At 45.3% G+C, this 20,909-nt stretch overlaps 1 protein-coding gene across 1 annotated transcript in view; it reads right to left on the reverse strand.

The window, feature by feature from the left end:
- The window catches only part of C1QTNF3 (C1q and TNF related 3), a 108,213-nt gene extending 88,318 nt beyond the window's left edge, over positions 1-19,895 (reverse strand). The window contains exons 1-3 of the mRNA XM_068271850.1: positions 19,530-19,895; positions 6,399-6,510; positions 3,320-3,474 (exon numbers count right to left, since the gene is read on the reverse strand). Of these exons, the coding sequence (XP_068127951.1) occupies positions 3,320-3,474; positions 6,399-6,510; positions 19,530-19,814 (552 nt within the window). The 5' untranslated portion in view covers positions 19,815-19,895. The remainder of the gene's footprint in view (positions 1-3,319; positions 3,475-6,398; positions 6,511-19,529) is intronic.
- Between the last annotated feature and the right edge of the window lie 1,014 nt (positions 19,896-20,909).

Here is a 20,909-nt window from a genome sequence, read left to right on the forward strand (position 1 = left end):
GCCTGCTGATATGCTGCGATGTTGGAGACTCCCTGTATCATCCCCCATGTCTCCTTTGCTCCCCCTCCTGAATAAATGAAATCAGTGGCAGCATGGCTCACCGACACTTCCTCCATCGGCGATTAGAGACCTCCCCCTCGTTGCTCCTCCCTAGTGCCGGCTTCTGCTGATGATGCGATCAGCAGAAGCCTGCACTAGGGGAGCAGAGAGAGATGGGGCAGTGGTGTAGCTAAGGATCTTTGGGCCCCAGTGCAAGTTTTACAACGGGTCCCCCCCAAGTGCTCTATACATAACAGTTGATACGGTGCACCAAAACTTGCCAAGGACAACCACAGTATTAGAGGTGTAAGCAGAAGATGGGGAAAAGTTTCTTAAAGGACTTACGAGGCCAAGATTTTAGAAAAAAAATTAAAAAAGTTAGCTACCTGCGTCAGCTTGTCAGGCACGGAGGACGCCGTCCGCGCCCTCCGTGCCGTTCCGCCGGGTCCCCGCCGCTCAGTAGCCCCCCGAACGGTCCCTGACCGCGCAGCCGGGGTCGGGCTCTCCAGCCTGTACAAAGATGGCGGCCAGAGCTGGCCGCGGCTGCGCAGTACACATAGCCGCGAGTGCGGCTACGCAGCTCTAAGGCCAACCCCCCGATCCACGCTACTGTTACGTGGATCGGGGGGTTGGCCTCAGAGCTGCGCAGCCGCACTCGCGGCTATGCGTACTGCGCAGCTGCGGCCAGCTCCGGCCGCCATCTTGGTACAGGCTGGGGAGCACGACCCGGGCAGTGCGGTCGGGGACCGTTCAGGGGGCTACTGAGCGGCGGGGACCCGACGGAACGGCACGGAGGGCGCGGATGGCGTCCTACGTGCCTGACAAGCTGACGCAGGTAGCTAACTTTTTTTTCTTTTCTTTCTAAATTCTTGGTCTTGTAAGTCCTTTAATGATTACCACTACTTAACCACTTCCCCTCCCCCGGTACTAGTACCTACGTCCCTGCATTGCCCCCACTTCCCCTCTCCCAGGACAAGGTACTACGTCCCGTGCTGCTACGCGCTCCCACTTACCCCCCCCCCCCCCCCCCCCACACACACACACACACACACACACACACGCTGCAGCGCACGTTACCGCAGGGAGATCAATGATCTAAGTCCCAGGGTGAATGACCGCGGCCATCAATGAGATGGTGCCATCATTCACAAAAAACGATACTTACGGTACACGTCCATGCATAAAGTACCCCCCAAAGAAAGCCTAATTGGTGGCGAAAAAAGCAGGATATAGATTGTTTTGTTGTGATAAGTAGTAATAAAGCTATAGAGGCGAATGAATGGAAGGAGTACTGACAGGTGAAAATTGCTCTGTTTTTTTTAAGGGGAAAAACCCTTAGAGGTGAAGTGGTTAAAGTATCTATAGAAGTGATCATTATCAGCACAGGACCAATAAAGAGATAATATTGCCATTAAAGGAGGGCCCCTCTTGCCCAAGGGCCCCGGCGTGGTTGCAACCTCTGCATCCCCATTGCTTTGCCACTATATAAGAGAGCTCGCAATCGCCGCGGTCTCCAAAGGATTAGGTAAGGCGTGCTGCCGTTGCTGTCATTTATTAAGGGAGAGCAGAGGACTACATGGGGGAACGGAAGAGACATGAGAGACAGAATTGGACACATGGGGGACAGAAGGGGACACATGGGGGACAGAAGGGGACACATGGAGGACAGAAGGGGACACATGGAGGACAGAAGGGGACACATGGAGACAGAAGGGGACACATGTGGGACAGAAGGAGACACTTAAAGGACAGAAAGGGACACATGGGGGACAGAAGGGACAAACGGTGACAGAAGGTGACACATGGGGACAGAAGGTGACACATGGTGGACAGAAGGGGACACATGGGGAACAGAAGGTGACACATGGGGAACAGAAGGTGACACATGGGGAACAGAAGGTGACACATGGGGAACCAAAGGTGACACATGGAGGACAGAAGGGGACACAGGCGACAGAAGGGGACACATGGGGAACAGAAGGTGACACACTGAGGAGAGATGAGGACACACGGGTGACTGAAGCGGACACATGGAGGACAGAAGGGGACACAAGGAGGACAGAAGGGAACACATGGGGGACAGAAGAGGACACATGGGGGACAGAAGGGGACGAATGCTGACAGAGGGTGACACATGGAGGACAGAAGGGGACACATGGCAGACAGAAGGGAACACATGGGGGACAGAACAGGACACATGGGGGACATAAGGGGACAAATGCTGAAAGAAGGTGACACATGGAGGACAGAAGGTGACACATGGCGGACAGAAGGAAACACATGGGGACAGAAGACGACACATGGGGGACATACGGTGACACATGGAGGTCAGAAGGGGACAAATGCTGACAAAAGGGAACACATGGGGACAGAAGAGGACACATGAGGGACAGAAGGGAACACATGGGGACAGAAGGGGACACAGAAGGGACAGAAGGGGACACATGGGGACAGAAGAGGACACATGGGGGACAGAAGGGGACACATGGGGGACAGAAGGGGACACATGGAGGACAGAAGGTGACACATGGAGGACAGAAGGTGACACATGGAGGACAGAAGGGGACACACAAGCTACAGAAGGGGACGCATGGTAGCACGGAAGGACACATGGAGACACAGGTGGATACATGAGGTACAAAGGGGGCACAGTAATTGGAGGAGAACATCTACAAGACACACCTGGAGCATAAACCTAGTAGGTGTAGTACTGTATACTGTATATTTCTTTCCCTGAATTTTAACCTAGAACCTAGGTAAGTCTTATTATAGTCCAGAGCATCTTATATGCCAAAAAATATGGTGAATCATCCCAGCACACTTTTTAAAGTGGACCTGAACTGAGAACTTCCTCTCTGCTCTAAAAGATAAGCACCAGTATAGTAACCTTTAACGAAAAAACAATTCTTTGTTATGGCTGATATAAATCCTGAAATAAATCTGCAGTGTGTCTACTTCCTGCTTTCATGGAAGCAGACGTAGGGTTAACTTCCTGTGTTTACATACTGGCTGCTCTGCCGAGGCAGCCAGTTGACACAGGAGAGAGTTGAATTTACAGTTGTGGTTAGTTACAGTTGAGGGGAATTAGACAGGCTTAACTCTCTAAATACATGAATTTCTCTATATTTTCCTTCTGTCCTGTGCAACAGTTCAGGTCCACTTCACATTAAATCTGAAGGCAAGCTGGATAGTGGGGAACTCATTGAACAATTCTACTCAGGACACCAGTTAATCATTTTCTGGCCTAATAAGGTGGAACTTTCTTAGAGCTACGGCTTACCTGCAGTTCAGGTGGAATACCGGGATATCCTTTTTCTCCTTTCATCCCACCGTTACCACGTTCCCCTCTGGGGCCCATGTCCCCCTTATCGCCCTTTTCACCTTTTGCACCATCTTTTCCTGTTCCCCCATTGTTTCCGTTGTTCCCGTGATTTCCTGTAGAGTAAATATATGGTTATATAGCAGAGTAGTATACTCCAGTCTCCAATCTTCATGTTCTGTATCAGCCAGTATAGAGCATATTCCTACAAGCCTAGTCACTCTGCATCATAAGGGCTGGTTCACGGAATGGGAACAGTCTAGTGTCTAGTAATGATCGTATTGTGCTAATTTCACTCATGCAAAATTTTGTGTAAAATTTTGAAATTACGGTTACACATAATTACGATTTCAAAGCTAAATTAAATGCAGCGGTCATGAACGATGTTTGTCAATTGCAAAAAAAATTGGGTGACCTAGAATTGTTAGGTGGAACAGTGAGAGCAAGTAAAAACAAAAAGACCTTAGAGTTTTTGAAAATCAATTTAAAAAAAATCCAAAATCTAAACTCATCCTGAATGAAAAACTGATCCTGTAAAAACTGATCAGTTTTCTGTTTAAACAGATCAACTTCTTACATTGTGCTTCGGTTTTTTAATTTTCATCATTCGGTCCATTCTCATAGGCAAGCATTGATTCTGTTGGACACTGTAATTTCTGGTCGATCTGGAAAAATTGTGTGGGACCCATCCTTGCATGAGCACCCTTTCTGTTCCTCCTACGGTCCCAGTGCTGGATCTCCAGTTAGCAGTCTCCAACCGATGGGTAGGAGACTGCTCACTTCCGCCACTGTGGGAGGCTTTGGCAATCCCGAAGACGGGCGCATACTTGCGCACTCATGCATGCACAGTGTGGAGAGGCCATCTTCGGGGGCACTCAGGCTCCCGAAGATTGCTGAAGCCTCCCACAGCGGTCGGAGACTGCTAATGGGGGATCCAGTGCTGTATCGTGGGGACAGAAGATTGCAGAAGCCTCCCACAGTGGTGGAAGTGAGTAGCCTCTGACCCATCGGCCGAAGACTGCTAATGGGTGATACAGTGCTAGAACATGGAGACCATAGGAGGAACAGGAAGGCTTTATAAGACCCAAAGCCTTCCCTCTCCTTAGGTTTTTTTTTTTTTATACTCGCTTCAGACTCCCTTTTTAAAGAGACTCTGAAGCAATTTTTTTTGCTATATTTACCTTTTAATTAGCTTCAGAAGTCTCATCAGTGGTAAACTGCCGCATCCCCGCCGAAAAACAAGGGCTGCAGACCCCCCAAACCCCCGGACAAACATCCACGACCAACTTGGTCGTGCATTGTGCTGCCCCGAGAGGCAGAGCTATGAGCTGCAGCTCTGCCTCCATGTGCGTCAATCGCCGCGCGGATCTCCGCCTCTCCCCGCCCCTCTCTGTGAAGTAAGAGTGAGAGGGGCGGGGAGAGGCGGCGATCCGCTGCGATTGACATCAGAAGAGGCAGGGCTACAGCAGAGAGCTCTGCCCCTTCCAGAAAGCACAAGCCAGATTCCCCTCCCCCCCTTCACCGAGGATTTGGGGGTCTGCAGACCTCGTTTTTCGGGCGGAATGCGGCGGTTTACCGCTAATGAGTGTACTGAAGCTTATTAAAAGGTAAATATAGCAAATAATGTTCGCTTCAGACTGTCTTTAAAGTGGAACTAAACTCAGGACTTCCTCTCTGCTCTAAAAGATTATCCACAGCATAAAAACCTGTATGGGGAAAAAAAATCTTCATTACAATTTATGGAAATCCCCTAAAAATTAAGTTTCACTCAGTTTCACTCCTTCAGAAGGCACTGAAAGAGTTAAGCTTCAGTTTTTACTATATGAAGAGCTAGGCCTAGGCAGTGCTCCTGCTGTCTATTCACAGTTGTTAAGAACCTAAACAAACAAACACAGAACACACAAAAGTGTTTTGTTTATTTTTTCCTGGCAACTAAATGTAAAATAAAGACTTTTCATTCTGTGCTGTAAAAGAGTTTGGGTCAATTTTAAAGCAGCAGGGTCAGCCATACTATGCCAGGAAAAAAACAACACATATAAGTAGATAACTATTTGTTCTACTTATATAACAGATGTATTGTACTGTCCACTTTTTGATTTCAGTGAATTTTATATAGTAAATATAAAGAGAAAAATATCAAGAGAATTCTGTTCCTGAAATTTGCCATTTTGATTCCCTTTGACTGAAGCCAATCCTGATGTCATTTCCTACCTTACTTTTTTTTTGTTCTCCGAGAATCTGCTCTGTCATAGCTAGCTTGCTTTGTAAACACATGAGAGCACAGGCATAGATCATATTTCAGCTTTACATTGAACTGCACTCAGTGAGGAGCTGGAATGTGAGAGGGGAGATGACAAGCTTCCCTCTCTCCTTCTCGTCAGTAATGGTGAAAATAGAGCCAGGCTGACTGAGATAAGATTCATTACAGAAGAAACATTTCTGAATAGATTGCAATGCAGGGTGAGGTTCCGGGCTACATAATAAGCACAGAGCAGTGTGTAAATGGAATTTGATTTTGTGGCTGACAATCCCTCTTTAAAGGATACCCGAGGTGACATGTGACATGATGAGATAGACATGGGTATGTACAGTGCCTAGCACACAAATAACTAGGCTGTGTTCCTTTTTTCTTTCTCAGCCTGAAAGAGTTAAATATCAGGTATGTAAGTGGCTGACTCAGTCCTGACTCAAACAGGAAGTGACTAAAGTGTGACCCTCACTGATAAGAAATTCCAACTATAAAACACTTTCCTAGCAGAAAATGGCTTCTGAGAGCAGGAAAGAGATAAAAAGGGAAATTTCTTATGTCATTTCTGAGTCAGGACTGAGTCAGCCACTTACATACCTGATATTTAACTCTTTCGGGCAGAGAAAGAAAAAAAAGAACACAGCATAGTTATTTGTGTGCTAGGCACTGTACATACACATGTCTATCTCATCATGTCACCTGTCACCTCGGGTATCCTTTAAGGTAACCTTGGCATTTCTAAATTCACTTGCATTCCTTTCCAGCTTTCAGTGTGAACCATTGCACAATTACCTGGAATTCCGGGTGAACCGGGTAGGCCGGGTGGCCCAGGAAGCGGCTGTTGATATCTATATCCAAAGTCCCCTCTGCAGCAGCTGCTACAGTCCGGCTGTTGTGGTGGCGGCTAAAGAGAAGGGGAAAAAACATCACTTTCTCAATATGTATAAACAGTTTCTAAACTTATTTACATATCTGCTGCCCTCCCCCACGCACAGTGAGTATTGCATATCATATGCAGGCTACTTTCACACCATGCACTTTGCGGTATAACCTAATTTTCTAATTCTAATTTCTAATTCCACTGCACTGATTGCACTGCACTGCACTGACGCCAGGAACCCCAGAGCTCACAAACTTGGTGATTGAGAGTCAGGGAACACACTTGTCTTTTTTCCGCGCGTTTTTCTGCATGCTTTTTCTGCACACCAAGTGTGTTTCTATGCAGGAAAACGTGTATGTTTTTTTCCTAGCAGCTGATGTAACTGATAGAGAAAACTGACAAAATTTGCAGAATCGTGATGCAGAATTTCAGTTTTTCTTCTGCGCGCGAAAAACGCATTAAGTGTGGACTAGCCCATTGATTTACATGAGTTCTCAGTTTTTCTGTGCAGAAAACGCGCATGAAAACAGTCAAGTGTGTTCCCTGCCTCAAGGTTAGAAAAAGTGGGTGGAGCCAACAACAACCAACTTTTTTACATGGGAATATGTAAACTGCAGCCATTCTTACACTGTTAATGGCAGGGTTCTCAAACTTTGCACAGTTGGTCACTGGGTGACTGGGATTAATATTCAGGAAAGTGGGTGGAGCTTGCAACAGCCAATCACAATCCCCTTATTGATTTTCACGAAGAATATTTAAATTGCTGCCATTCTTAAGGTGGCCACTAATGGTCCAATTTATAGCGAAAAATCGTTCAACCACAACCAATCAAGAAAATCAAAATTTTGGTTTAAAAAAATTCAGTCAGACTTTTTTTTTAATAATCGTTCATAATCGATTGTGCCCATCAACTGAGATTATTTTTAACCAATCCGATCAGAATTTCTGATCGCTCTAACTATTTTTCGCTAGAATTTGGACCATTAGTGGCCACCTTTCCAGTGTTAATGGCAGAGGCCTCGAACCTGGTACAGTGGGTCACTGCGTGACTGGGTGTCAAATCCACAAAAGGAGGCGGAGCCACAAGCAGCCCATCAGATATGTTTCATTTCAATGGGAAAATTTTAATTATTGATGCCAAGGACCTCAAATCTCTCGAACTTGGTCATTGAGTGACTGACAAGATCAGTCAGACAAGGTGTGTCAAGGTCAGAAAAATGGGGGGAGCCAACAACACCCAAATTGATACACGGGCAATGCTGGGTCATCAGCTAGTATTTCTTTAAAAAGAAAAGGATAGTGCAGCAGATTGATTTGTTTTACTGCTGATATTAATGCACACGAGTATTCTTCCCCCTCCCCCAAACCATTGAATACCCTTTCATTCTGGTAGTCTAGTAAAATCTGCTTTTCGTGGTTTTCCTAACACGTCGACAATGTACTAACATTTTAAAATTAGAATTCCCTGGTTTAAAAAAACATTTCTTTATGAGTCATAAGCTTTGATATTCCAGTGGAGATAGGTTATAACATTGCCGAAACCACATATTTTACTTATAAAACCCACAGACATGTTTCCACCAATGCTTGGGGCTTTACAAAATAACCTTGTACATGTAACTAAACATGGTAAGTGTATTGGATCATACTAATGCTTTTACCAGCTTTACTTACAGAATTGTTCAATCCTTCACTGAGAAAACTATGGAGCCTGCTATTTCCTTACAAATGTTTTATGTATTAAAAAAAGGTAAGCAGATATGTTTCCATTGATCCCTGTGCTGTACAGAGTTAAGGATGCTTTTTCCCAGCCCTAAACTCTAGTTTTTCAGTAACTGTCAGGCTGCAAAAGCTAATTTAAACCTCTATTCTCCTGTGTTAAACAGTTTAGAAGGAAGCCAAAAAGGCAATACTGAAGTTAAAAATCTCTCTTACTATGATGTGTGCTGAACAGCAAGGCTCTTTATTCCCAAGCTCCTAAGGAGGACACAGGCCGAATAACAGATACTGCAAAGCATTCTGGGGCTGCCTCTTCTTCCCACTGCAGTACCTTGGGTCATCCCCCTTCATTTCCCTATCACGCCTAGGCTGCTTTCTCAGTGAGACTTTCCAGGCTCATGTTACAGCAGCTTGTAACAGCAGCCAGCACTGAAAAATCACAGGGCACATGTTCCGTTAGAGTATACTGCATGAGTCCGCTATTGTTCCTAGCCACATGGCTAATTAATATTCACTGCACAGTAGTGTTGTCCTTTACGATCTTTTTTGTGAGTGGAATCATCAGGAAGCAGGGAGGATATGACATAACAATTAGCTTAATAGGAGACAGACAAACATGGAACCTGCCATGAGCTGTCAGGAGCATCATTCTCTGCAAATACTATATAAAAATTCTGTGAAATCCAAACGTGGACAGAGAAATGCATATGTTATGTAAGTACAGCCAGTATTTAGCTACTGATATATGTGGTTTTTTTCTCTGAGACCTTATACCTAACAGCTCCTCTTTAAGGCTGCAATTCACTTATTTTAGCATACCGATAATATTGCTGTGACCTATCTGCGCACTGAAGTTTTACCAGAGCTAAGTGAATCTGGCCCATAGACAGCTATTTCTCATGGAATCATTTCCATTTTTGCCCACCCTCCTTCCCCCAGTGAAATAGGAAGTAAAAGGGTCCCCGGTGCTCCCCCATGTGACTCAGGGGGAGATTTATCAACGCATTACCGACAGTTTTTCCTTCTTATTCTGTTCTAACCAGCAGGGAGAACAGTTCTGCATGATAATAAGAATCTTCTTAAATCCTAGTGGCAGTTTAGCGTGGATTTCTAGAGCTTCACTACAGTTAAGAAAAGTGCAAATCCATCCCTAAACTGGCGCAGATTAAGAAGTGCTTGATAGCAGTTCTACAGACGTATAACTGCAGGCTAGACATGACTGCTGAGTGCAGGCTAGACATGATTTGTGATGTGCTCCTCCCCCTGCTGAATTCCTCCTCAGAGCCTGCTACTATCAATACAGCAGGTGTGTTGGTTACCTCAGCAACAGCAATTCCCCTCACACACTGCACTGTCTGAGAGACCTTTCTAGCTCCTCCTATTTTATAACTGTTTTAGAAGGAATCTGCACTAATCTAATGATTTCTTAGGTTGTCTAGAGTTGGGCCGAACGGTTTGCCTGCGAACGGTTCCATGCAAACTTCAGTGGTTCGCGTTCGCGTCCTGCAGGCGAACTTTTGCGGAAGTTCGGTTCGCCCCATAATGCACCATGAGGGTCAACTTTGACCCTCTACATCACAGTCAGCAGGCCCAGTGTAGCCAATTAGGCTACACTAGCCCCTGGAGCCACTCCCCCCCTAATAAAAGGCAGGCAGCGGCGGCCATTAGGCTCACTCGTGTGCCTGCGTTAGTGAGAGTAGGGCGAGCTGCTGCAGACTGTCTCTCATAGGGAAAGATTAGTTAGGCTTAGCTTGTTCCTGGCTGCATACCTGTTCTGTTGCATACCTGTACTGTGAACCCACCACTGCATACCTGTTCAGTGAACCCACCACTGCATACCTGTTCAGTGAACCTGCCACTGCATACCTGTTCTGTGAACCCACCACTGCATACCTGTACTGTGAACCCACCACTGCATACCTGTTCAGTGAACCCACCACTGCATACCTGTTCAGTGAACCTGCCACTGCATACCTGTTCTGTGAACCCACCACTGCATACCTGTACTGTGAACCCACCACTGCATACCTGTTCAGTGAACCTGCCACTGCATACCTGTTCTGTGAACCCACCACTGCATACCTGTACTGTGAACCCACCACTGCATACCTGTTCAGTGAACCCACCACTGCATACCTGTTCAGTGAACCTGCCACTGCATACCTGTTCTGTGAACCCACCACTGCATACCTGTACTGTGAACCCACCACTGCATACCTGTTCAGTGAACCTGCCACTGCATACCTGTTCAGTGAACCCACCACTGCATACCTGTTCAGTGAACCTGCCACTGCATACCTGTTCTGTGAACCCACCACTGCATACCTGTTCAGTGAACCTGCCACTGCATACCTGTTCTGTGAACCCACCACTGCATACCTGTTAAGTGAACCCACCACTGCATACCTGTTCAGTGAACCCGCCACTGCATACCTGTTCAGTGAACCCACCACTGCATACCTGTTCTGTGAACCTGCCACTGCATACCTGTACTGTTCAGTGAGGGCCCGTTTCCACTCTCGCGGAAACGGCCGCGAATCCGCAGAGTTTCCCCGCAGGCAAATCGCGCGGGGAAACTCTGCCATAGGGGACAACGGCGCCGCCGGCCGAATCGCTTGCAGTAGCGATTCGGCCGGAAACCCCCACAGAATTCGCGGCGGAGGCTGCGATTCCCATAGCCGTGCATGGCACGGCTGATGGGAATCGCCTGCGATCCCGCCCACCCGCTCAGTGCCGGCGTGCGTCTACGAGACGCACGCCGCACTAGTGGAAACGAGCCCTCAACCCGCCACTGCATACCTGTTCTGTTCAGTGAACCCGCCACTGTATTCCTGTTCAGTGAACCCGCCACTGCATACCTGTTGTGTTCAGTGAACCCGCCACTGTATACCTGTTCAGTGAACCTGTCACTGCATACCTGTTCTGTGAACCCGCCACTGTATACCTGTTCTGTTCAGTGAACCCGCCACTGCATACCTGTTCTGTTCAGTGAACCCGCCACTGCATACCTGTTCTGTTCAGTGAACCCGCCACTGCATACCTGTTCTCGCCATGGTGCGCACCAGTCCAGCACGGCCGTCACTACACAAACAGCTGTTTGCGGTGCGTTACATGGTGAGTTTGGTGTGTCAGTGTGAAGCAGTACCTTAATTACACTACCTGATTGATGTATATACATGCAAGATGTTTTAAAGCACTTTAGGCCTGTCATTTAGCATTCAATGTGATTTCTGCCCTTAAAACGCTGCTTTGCGTCAAATCCAGATTTTTCCCGGGGACTTTTGGCATGTATCCCACTCCTCCACCTGGGGGTCCAGGTGTTAGACCCCTTGAAACATCTTTTCCATCACTTTTGTGGCCAGCATATTTTTTTTTTTTTCAAAGTTCACATCCCCATTGAAGTCTATTGCGGTTCGCGAACTTTTACGCAAACCAAACCTTACGCGGAAGTTCGCGAACCCGGTTCGCGAACCTAAAATCGGAGGTTCGGCCCAACTCTAAGGTTGTCTGAGACAGTTCTGCACCAATTTCTAAAAACCTACTAATATTTTGTCTCAGACACTCTTGATAAACCTGTCCCTGAGAGTGGGAGTGTCTGCAACTCAACTACCAGGTAGTTTCGACAGATATAGGAACTCAGAGAGCAGAATGTGGTAAGTGCAGATGCAGTCAAATGAGATGCAAATAAACTCTGTCTTGTATGCAAATTGAAAACCGATTGTGTGTAGTTTGGAAATGGGCCAATGAAAAATGTCAGGAAGTGCATCTGATTGACTTAATTCTAAGCTGCACTCCTTTACATTCAGTTTGCATGAAAGCATCTCATTAACCATCTCCAGTGGTAAATAAAGATGTAGCTAAGTTCATTTGTTATACTAATCTCAAATAAAAATGGAAAAAGAAACTGAAAATCCTGGATATTTTACCACTGATGTGCATAGTGCTGACATCACCAACATGAAGTAACATAGTGTCAGATCTTTTTGACATTTACTTTAAATCCTATTGGATTTTTTTTACTTTATATATATATATATATATATATATATATATATATATATATATATATATATATATGTATGTATGTATGTATATATATATATATATATATATATATATATATATATATATATATATATATATATTAGGTTTAGCACTAAAATATTTTTTCTTTTTCTTTTTTTTAATTTTTTTTTCAGTAAAATATGAAATAATACAGGTAAAGTAAACTTTTTGGAGCATCCCCTGCTGCTAATACAAAAAGTGTTTTTTTCATGTCTTTTCCACATTAACCACTTGAGGACCGCCCCCAGCCGATGGGCGGCGGCAAAGACTGGGCCCAAACGACCGCAATACGCCCATCGGCGGGGGCGGCTGCGGGAGTGGCTATGCGGCGATCGCGTCATTCGTGACGCGATCAGCCGCCGGGGACTGGCTCCGCCCACCGCTCGTAGTAACCCGACGGCCGTTCGGAAGCGCCGGCGGGTTACTGGCACCCGGATCGCCGCATGTACATAGTATAATAGGCTTTGTAATGTATACAAAGCCTATTATACTGGCTGCCTCCTGCCCTGGTGGTCCCAGTGTCCGAGGGACCACCAGGGCAGGCTGCAGCCACCCTAGTCTGCACCAAAGCACACTGATTTCCCCCCCCCCTGCCCCCTGATCGCCCACAGCACCCCTCAGACCCCCCCCCTGCCCACCCCCCAGACCACTGTTTGCACCCAGTCACCCCCCTAATCACCCATCAATCACTCCCTGTCACTATCTGTCAACGCTATTTTTTTTTTATCCCCCCCCCCCTGCCCACTGCCCCCTCCTGATCACCCCCCACCCCTCAGATTCTCCCCAGACCCCCCCCCCCAGACCCCCCCCCCCGTGTACTGTATGCATCTATCCCCCCTGATCACCTGTCAATCACCTGTCAATCACCCGTCAATCACCCATCAATCACCCGTCAATCACCCCCTGTCACTGCTACCCATCAATCAGCCCCTAACCTGCCCCTTGCGGGCAATCTGATCACCCACCCACACCAATAGATCGCCCGCAGAGCCGACATCAGATCACCTCCCAAGTGCAGTGTTTACATCTCTTCTCTCCTCTAAACACCCACTAATTACCCATCAATCACCCATCAATCACCCCCTATCACCACCTGTCACTGTTACCCATCAGATTAGACCCTAATCTACCCCTTGCGGGCACCCAATCACCCGCCCACACGCTCAGATTGCCCTCAGACCCCCCTTTATCAATTTGCCAGTGCAATATTTACATCTGTTATTCCCTGTAATAACCCACTGATCACCTGTCAATCACCTATCAATCACCCCCTGTCACTGCCACCCATCAATCACCCCCTGTCACTGCCATCCATCAATCAGCCCCTAACCTGCCCCTTGCGGGCAATCTGATCACCCACCCACACCAATAGATCGCCCGCAGATCCGACATCAGATCACCTCCCAAATCCATCGTTTACATCTATTCTCTCCTCTAAACACCCACTAATTACCCATCAATCACACCCTATCACCACCTGTCACTGTTACCCATCAGATTAGACCCTAATCTGCCCCTTGCGGGCACCCAATCACCCGCCCACACGCTCAGATTGCCCTCAGACCCCCCTTTATCAATTCGCCAGTGCAATATTTACATCTGTTATTCCCTGTAATAACCCACTGATCACCTGTCAATCACCTATCAATCACCCCCTGTCACTGCCACCCATCAATCACCCCCTGTCACTGCCACCCATCAATCAGCCCCTAACCTGCCCCTTGCGGGCAATCTGATCACCCACCCACACCAATAGATCGCCCGCAGATCCGACATCAGATCACCTCCCAAATCCATCGTTTACATCTATTCTCTCCTCTAAACACCCACTAATTACCCATCAATCACCCCCTATCACCACCTGTCACTGTTACCCATCAGATTAGACCCTAATCTGCCCCTTGCGGGCACCCAATCACCCGCCCACACACTCAAATTGCCCTCAGACCCCCCCTTATCAATTCGCCAGTGCAATATTTACATCTGTTATTCCCTGTAATAACCCACTGATCATCTGTCAATCACCTATCAATCACCCCCTGTCACTGCCACCCATCAATCACCCCCTGTCACTGCCACCCATCAATCAGCCCCTAACCTGCCCCTTGCGGGCAATCTGATCACCCACCCACACCAATAGATCGCCCGCAGATCCGACATCAGATCACCTCCCAAGTGCAGTGTTTATATCTCTTCTCTCCTCTAAACACCCACTAATTACCCATCAATCACCCCCTATCACCACCTGTCACGGTTACCCATTAGATTAGACCCTAATCTGCCCCTTGCGGGCACCCAATCACCCGCCCACACCTCAGAACGTCCTCAGACCCCAGCCCTGATCACCTCGCTAGTGCATTGCTTGCATCTATTTCCCCCCTCTAATCACACCTTGAGACACCCATCAATCACCTCCTGTCACCCCCTAGCACACCTACCCATCAGATCAGGCCCTAATTTGCCCCGTGTGGGCTCCTGATCACTCGGCCAAACCCTCAGATCCCCCTCAGACCCCCTTCCGATCACCTCCCCAGTGCATTGATAGCATCTATTTTCCCCTCTAACCGCCCCCTGAGACACCCATCAATCACCTCCTGTCACCCCCCTAGCACTCCTATCCATCAGATCAGGCCCAAAACATCCTGTCATCTAAGAGGCCACCCTGCTTATGACCGGTTCCACAAAATTTGCCCCCTCATAGACCACCTGTCATCAAAATTTGCAGATGCTTATACCCCTGATCAGTCATTTTGAGAAATTTGGTTTCCAGACTAATTGGGCCCGTAAAATGCCAGGGCAGTATAGGAACCCCACAAGTGACCCCATTTTAGAAAGAAGACACCCCAAGGTATTCTGTTAGGTGTTTGATGAGTTCATAGAAGATTTTATTTTTTGTCAAAAGTTAGCGGAAATTGGATTTTTATTGTTTTTTTCACAAAGTGTCATTTTTCACTAACTTGTGACAAAAAATAAAATCTTCTATGAACTCACCATACCCCTAACGGAATACCTTGGGGTGTCTTCTTTCTAAAATGGGGTCACTTGTGGGGTTCCTATACTGCCCTGGCATTTTAGGGGCCCTAAACCGTGAGGAGTAGTCTACAAAACAAATGCCTCAAAATGACCTGTGAATAGGACGTTGGGCCCCTTAGCGCACCTAGGCTGCAAAAAAGTGTCACACATGTGGTATCGCCATACTCAGGAGAAGTAGTATAATGTGTTTTGTGGTGTATTTTTACACATACCCATGCTGGGTGGGAGAAATCTCTCTGTAAATGGACAATTGTGTGTAAAAAAAATAAAAAATGTGTCATTTACAGAGATATTTCTCCCACCCAGCATGGTTATATGTAAAAATACACCACAAAACACATTATACTACTTCTTCTGAGTACGGCGATACCACATGTGTGACACTTTTTTGCAGCCTAACTGTGCTAAGGGGCCCAAAGTCCAATGAGTACCTTTAGGATTTCACAGGTCATTTTGAGACATTTGGGTTCAAGACTACTCCTCACGGTTTAGGGCCCCTAAAATGCCAGGGCAGTATAGGAACCCCACAAGTGACCCCATTTTAGAAAGAAGACACCCCAAGGTATTCTGTTAGGTGTATGATGAGTTCATAGAAGATTTTATTTTTTGTCACAAGTTAGCGGAAATTGATATGTATTGGTTTTTTTTTCACAAAGTGTCATTTTCCGCTAACTTGTGACAAAAAAAAAATCTTCTATGAACTCACCATACTCCTAACAGAATACCTTGGGGTGTCTTCTTTCTAAAATGGGGTCACTTGTGGGGTTCCTATACTGCCCTGGCATTTTAGGGGCCCTAAACCGTGAGCAGTAGTCTAGAATCCAAATGCCTCAAAATGACCTGTGAATAGGACATTAGGCCCCTTAGCGCACCTAGGTTGCAAAAAAGTGTCACACATGTGGTATCGCCGTACTCAGAAGAAGTAGTATATTGTGTTTTGGGGTGTATTTTTACACATACCCATGCTGGGTGGGAGAAATATCTCTGTAAAAGGACAATTGTGTGTAAAAAAAATCAAACAATTGTCATTTACAGAGATATTTCTCCCACCCAGCATGGGTATGTGTAAAAATACACCCCAAAACACATTATACTACTTCTCCTGAGTACGGCGGTACCACATGTGTGGCACTTTTTTGCACCCTAAGTGCGCTAAGAGGCCCAAAGTCCAATGAGTACCTTTAGGATTTCACAGGTCATTTTGAGGCATTTAGTTTCTAGACTACTCACGGTTTAGGGCCCCTAAAATGCCAGGGCAGTATAGGAACCCCACAAATGACCCCATTTTAGAAAGAAGACACCCCAAGGTATTCCGTTAGGAGTATGGTGAGTTCATAGAAGATTTTATTTTTTGTCACAAGTTAGCGGAAAATGACACTTTGTGAAAAAAAACAATTAAAATCAATTTCCGCTAACTTGTGACAAAAAAAAAAATCTTCTATGAACTCACCATCCTCCTAACGGAATACCTTGGGGTGTCTTCTTTCTAAAATGGGGTAATTTGTGGGGTTCCTATACTGTCCTGGCATTTTAGGGGCCCTAAAGCGTGAGGAGTAGTCTTGAAACGAAATTTCTCAAAATGACCTGTGAAATCCTAAAGGTACTCATTGAACTTTGGGCCCCTTAGCGCAGTTAGGGTGCAAAAAAGTGCCACACATGTGGTATCGCCGTACTCAGGAGAAGTATTATAATGTGTTTTGGGGTGTATTTTTCCACATACCCATGCTGAGTGGGAGAAATATCTCTATAAATAGACAATTGTGTGTAAAAAAAATAAAACAATTGTCATTTACGGAGATATTTCTCCCACCCAGCATGGGTATGTGTAAAAATACACCCCAAAACACATTATACTACTTCTCCTGAGTACGGCAATACCACATGTGTGGCACTTTTTTGCAGCCTAACTGCGCTAAGGGGCCAAAAGTCCAATGAGCATCTTTAGGCTTTACAGGGGTGCTTACAATTAGGCACCCTCCAAAATGCCAGGACAGTGAACACACCCCACAAATGACCCCATTTTGGAAAGTAGACACTTCAAGGTATTCAGAGAGGAGCATAGTGAGTCCGTGGCAGATTTCATTTTTTTTTGTCGCAAGTTAGAAGAAATGGAAACTTTTTTTTTTCTTTTTTTTGTCAGAAAGTGTCATTTTCCGCTAACTTGTGACAAAAAATAAAATCTTCTATGAACTCACCATGCCTCTCACTGAATACTTTGGGATGTCTTCTTTCCAAAATGGGGTCATTTGGGCGGTATTTGTACTATCCTGGAATTTTAGCCCCTCATGAAACCTGACAGGTGCGCAGAAAAGTCAGAGATGCTTGAAAATGGGAAAATTCACTTTTGGCACCATAGTTTGTAAACGCTATAACTTTTACCCAATCCAATAAATATACACTGAATGGTTTTTTTTTAATCAAAGACATGTAGCAGAATAACTTTCGCGCTCAAATGTATAGGAAATTTTACTTTATTTGAAAAATGTCAGCACAGCAAGTTAAAAAAGTCATTTTTTTTGCCAAAATTCATGTCTTTTTTGATGAATATAATAAAAACTAAAACTCGCAGCAGCAATCAAATAGCAGCAAAAGAAAGCTGTATTAGTGACAAGAAAAGGAGGTAAAATTCATTTAGGTGGTAGGTTGTATGACCGAGCAATAAACCGTGAAAGCTGCAGTGGTCTGAATGGAAAAAAAGTGCCTGGTCCTTAAGGGGTAGAAAGACTGTGGTCCTGAAGTGGTTAAACGTGTCCATAAATAAAAAACAAAGAACCAATAACCTTTATGGTGCACATACATGGAACAATTTTTTTGTTTTTTTTTTCAATTAGATAATTGCAATCGATTATTCTGTTAGAACGAATAGAAAGATTTTTCCAACATGTCCAACCTGATTTTTATTGAAAAAAAAAGAAAATATTTTAAACTTTCATTCAATTCGATTGTGTGGTCGAATAAACAGGAATATTGAAAGTTTTTATTGTACCATGCATGGGCACCATCATACAGATCAGGTCATTTTGGCGCCACGACCGGTCACAATGCATTTTTACAATCGGGAGCCCAGCTGGTCATTTGGGCAGCCTATGCAAGTAGTAGCTGATCGGCTACTACATAGAATTTAATGGTTGTAGCTGATCGTAGATGATCAGCTACAACTATCCGTAGTGTGGGCACCTGAGTTTTACATTAGTGTTAGGCACTATTAAGGAAGTTAAGGTTAGGCACTGGGGGAAGGGGTTGTTAAGGTTGGGCGCTCACAGGGTGGTTAGGGTTAGGAGTAAGAGTTAGGAATAAGGTAGGAAGTCCTCTTTTTAGGCACTTATGGGTGAGATTATGGTTAGGCATGGGGTTTTTAGGGTTAGGCACCTCTAGGGAGCTTAGGGTTAGGCATTAGGTGGTGAGGTTAAGGATAGGTATCTAAACCGGATAGGATAGGTGCCAGGTCGAGCATAATAAAATATTGGTATTTTACATTACTGATATTTTACTATTAGCAGCTTATCCTGCCGGTACCCAACTGATGTGGCGCTGTGGTGCTAGTAATGGCCAATATGTGCTCTGTTCATGGTTCTGCCCCAATATTTTGCACACTTATGCATTGCTTTCTTCAATCTCACAGCTATATGCTTTAAAAAAAGTCTACTTACATCTACTCCTTAAAGCAAACAGAACATCAGAAGCAGCAAGTCCAGCTTTTAGCCCAAGTTAGGACTGCCGTATTTATTCAAATGCACATGCATTTCCTAAATGTGATGTTGCCATGAAAACAACACCAGTTTTAATGAAAGAAATTCTTACTTTTACTTTCTTCACAAGAAAGTGAGAAACAAAGACAAAGCAAAAGAAAAAATATAAGAAGAGAAAAGATAACAGAAGACAAGAAAAAAAAAATTGAATAAAACAAAAATACAATAGAAGACAAATGTAAAATTAGATCTAGATAGATAAATACCGTAGATAAGTGAGCATAAAGAGATGATAAATGGAAGAGAAAAATGGCAAAAAATAAAACTAAAATAATAAATACTAATAAAATATAAGATATCAGAAAGATATGAATTCTAAAAGTTTGTCCAAGAAAATATTTTTTTCACATATAAAACCTAAGCCAATTTAATTGCCTAAATTCCTGCAACGTTTAAATTATACAAAAGACTATGTATGCTTCAAATATGACTTTGTTGCCAAACTCCATTAAAACTGGAATCATTGAGGCAGAGTACCTGGACTCTGTGTGAGGTTTGTTCTACATCATCTACCTCTGGAGTCACCAAAACCTCGACTGTGGTGGTATTAAAGGAAAATGTCTCAACCAGTAGATTCCGCTCTCCTACCACTTCCCTGGCCGGCACATTATTGCCCGTCCGTTGGTGTCGACTCCCAACTATTTTGGCCACGGGATTATAAGCTCTTCTCCTCACCTCCGTGGGTTCATCTTGACACAAGGAAAATGGCAGTGCATAGCAAGCCAGCAGGCAGAAGAGGGTGCAAAGACGCTTTGAAGCCATACAGAATCCAGCCAGAGAGATGCAGTTTGCTCAAAGAGCACTCGAAAAATGATCTTTTACCAGGATTCGTAAAGAAAGCAGTTGAGGAAGGGGGGGAAGAAAAAAAAAAACTTTGACTGTAAAATCAGCCGTGTCTCAGGGAAAACATTAGTCATCCCTCAACTATGACCAGAAAAAATTGATTTCAAACCTCATTTAACATGCCATGGTTCTAATTCAGAAGATTTATGAGGGTTACACCTTTCAGGATTTTTTTTCTTTTTTTCTTGGCCCCAGGTTTACAAAAATGTGATGGGAAATTGTGACCCTGGAACTAATGGGTTTTGTCCTTCATTAGGCATGGAAATTCAATGAAGTGAAAGCGTACAAAATGAAAGGATCGGGTTTTATGCTGGCTGAGAAATTCTCACAAGTATTTCAAGCCAGAGAGAGAAAGGCCGTCCAAAAATAACCTAATGACAAAATAACGGAGAAAGTGTTTACAGAACATGTCAAACGCATCGTCTATGGGAGACACATGAAATGTTAATATACAAATACAAACTCCTCTCCAAGGTTTCAAGGTTTTATATATGCAAGCAGGGCTGTTTCTTGGGCAGTGCGGGCAGGGCGATCGCCCTGGGCGCAGACTGGCAAAAAGAAGAAGGGGGGCGCAGGCAGAAGGACATAATTGCTAGGGAGCTGGGTACGTGTGGTACGTGAAACAAGAAAGAAGATTACCAGTCCTATCACCTTCCTTGACTCCTCCTTGGCTGCCTGCATCCAACGTCAAGTCATCATCACGTCAGCACCGCATGATGACACCTGATGCCCTGTAGCGGTAATGCAGGCTGTCAGTGCGCAGCGCCCATAGAGGAGTCACCTTTCTTGGCTCTCTTTGCCTGTGTGTTCTCCTGGTCCCTGCTTCCTCCTGGATGAGTGGCTGGTTGCTAGTAAGTAGGCAGATCTACTTGTGACATGTGGCTGTGTTACTGTCCCTAAAGAGTAAGGGTTCGCGAGTCCATGGGGTGGGGGGGAAGGGGGCGCAATTTTCACACACTCGCCCTGGGTGCAATTTAGCCTAGAAACTGCCCTGTATGCAAGATATCTATCTAT

This window comes from Hyperolius riggenbachi, chromosome 1 (assembly GCF_040937935.1).
Source record: "Hyperolius riggenbachi isolate aHypRig1 chromosome 1, aHypRig1.pri, whole genome shotgun sequence".
Taxonomy (NCBI): Eukaryota; Metazoa; Chordata; class Amphibia; order Anura; family Hyperoliidae; genus Hyperolius; species Hyperolius riggenbachi.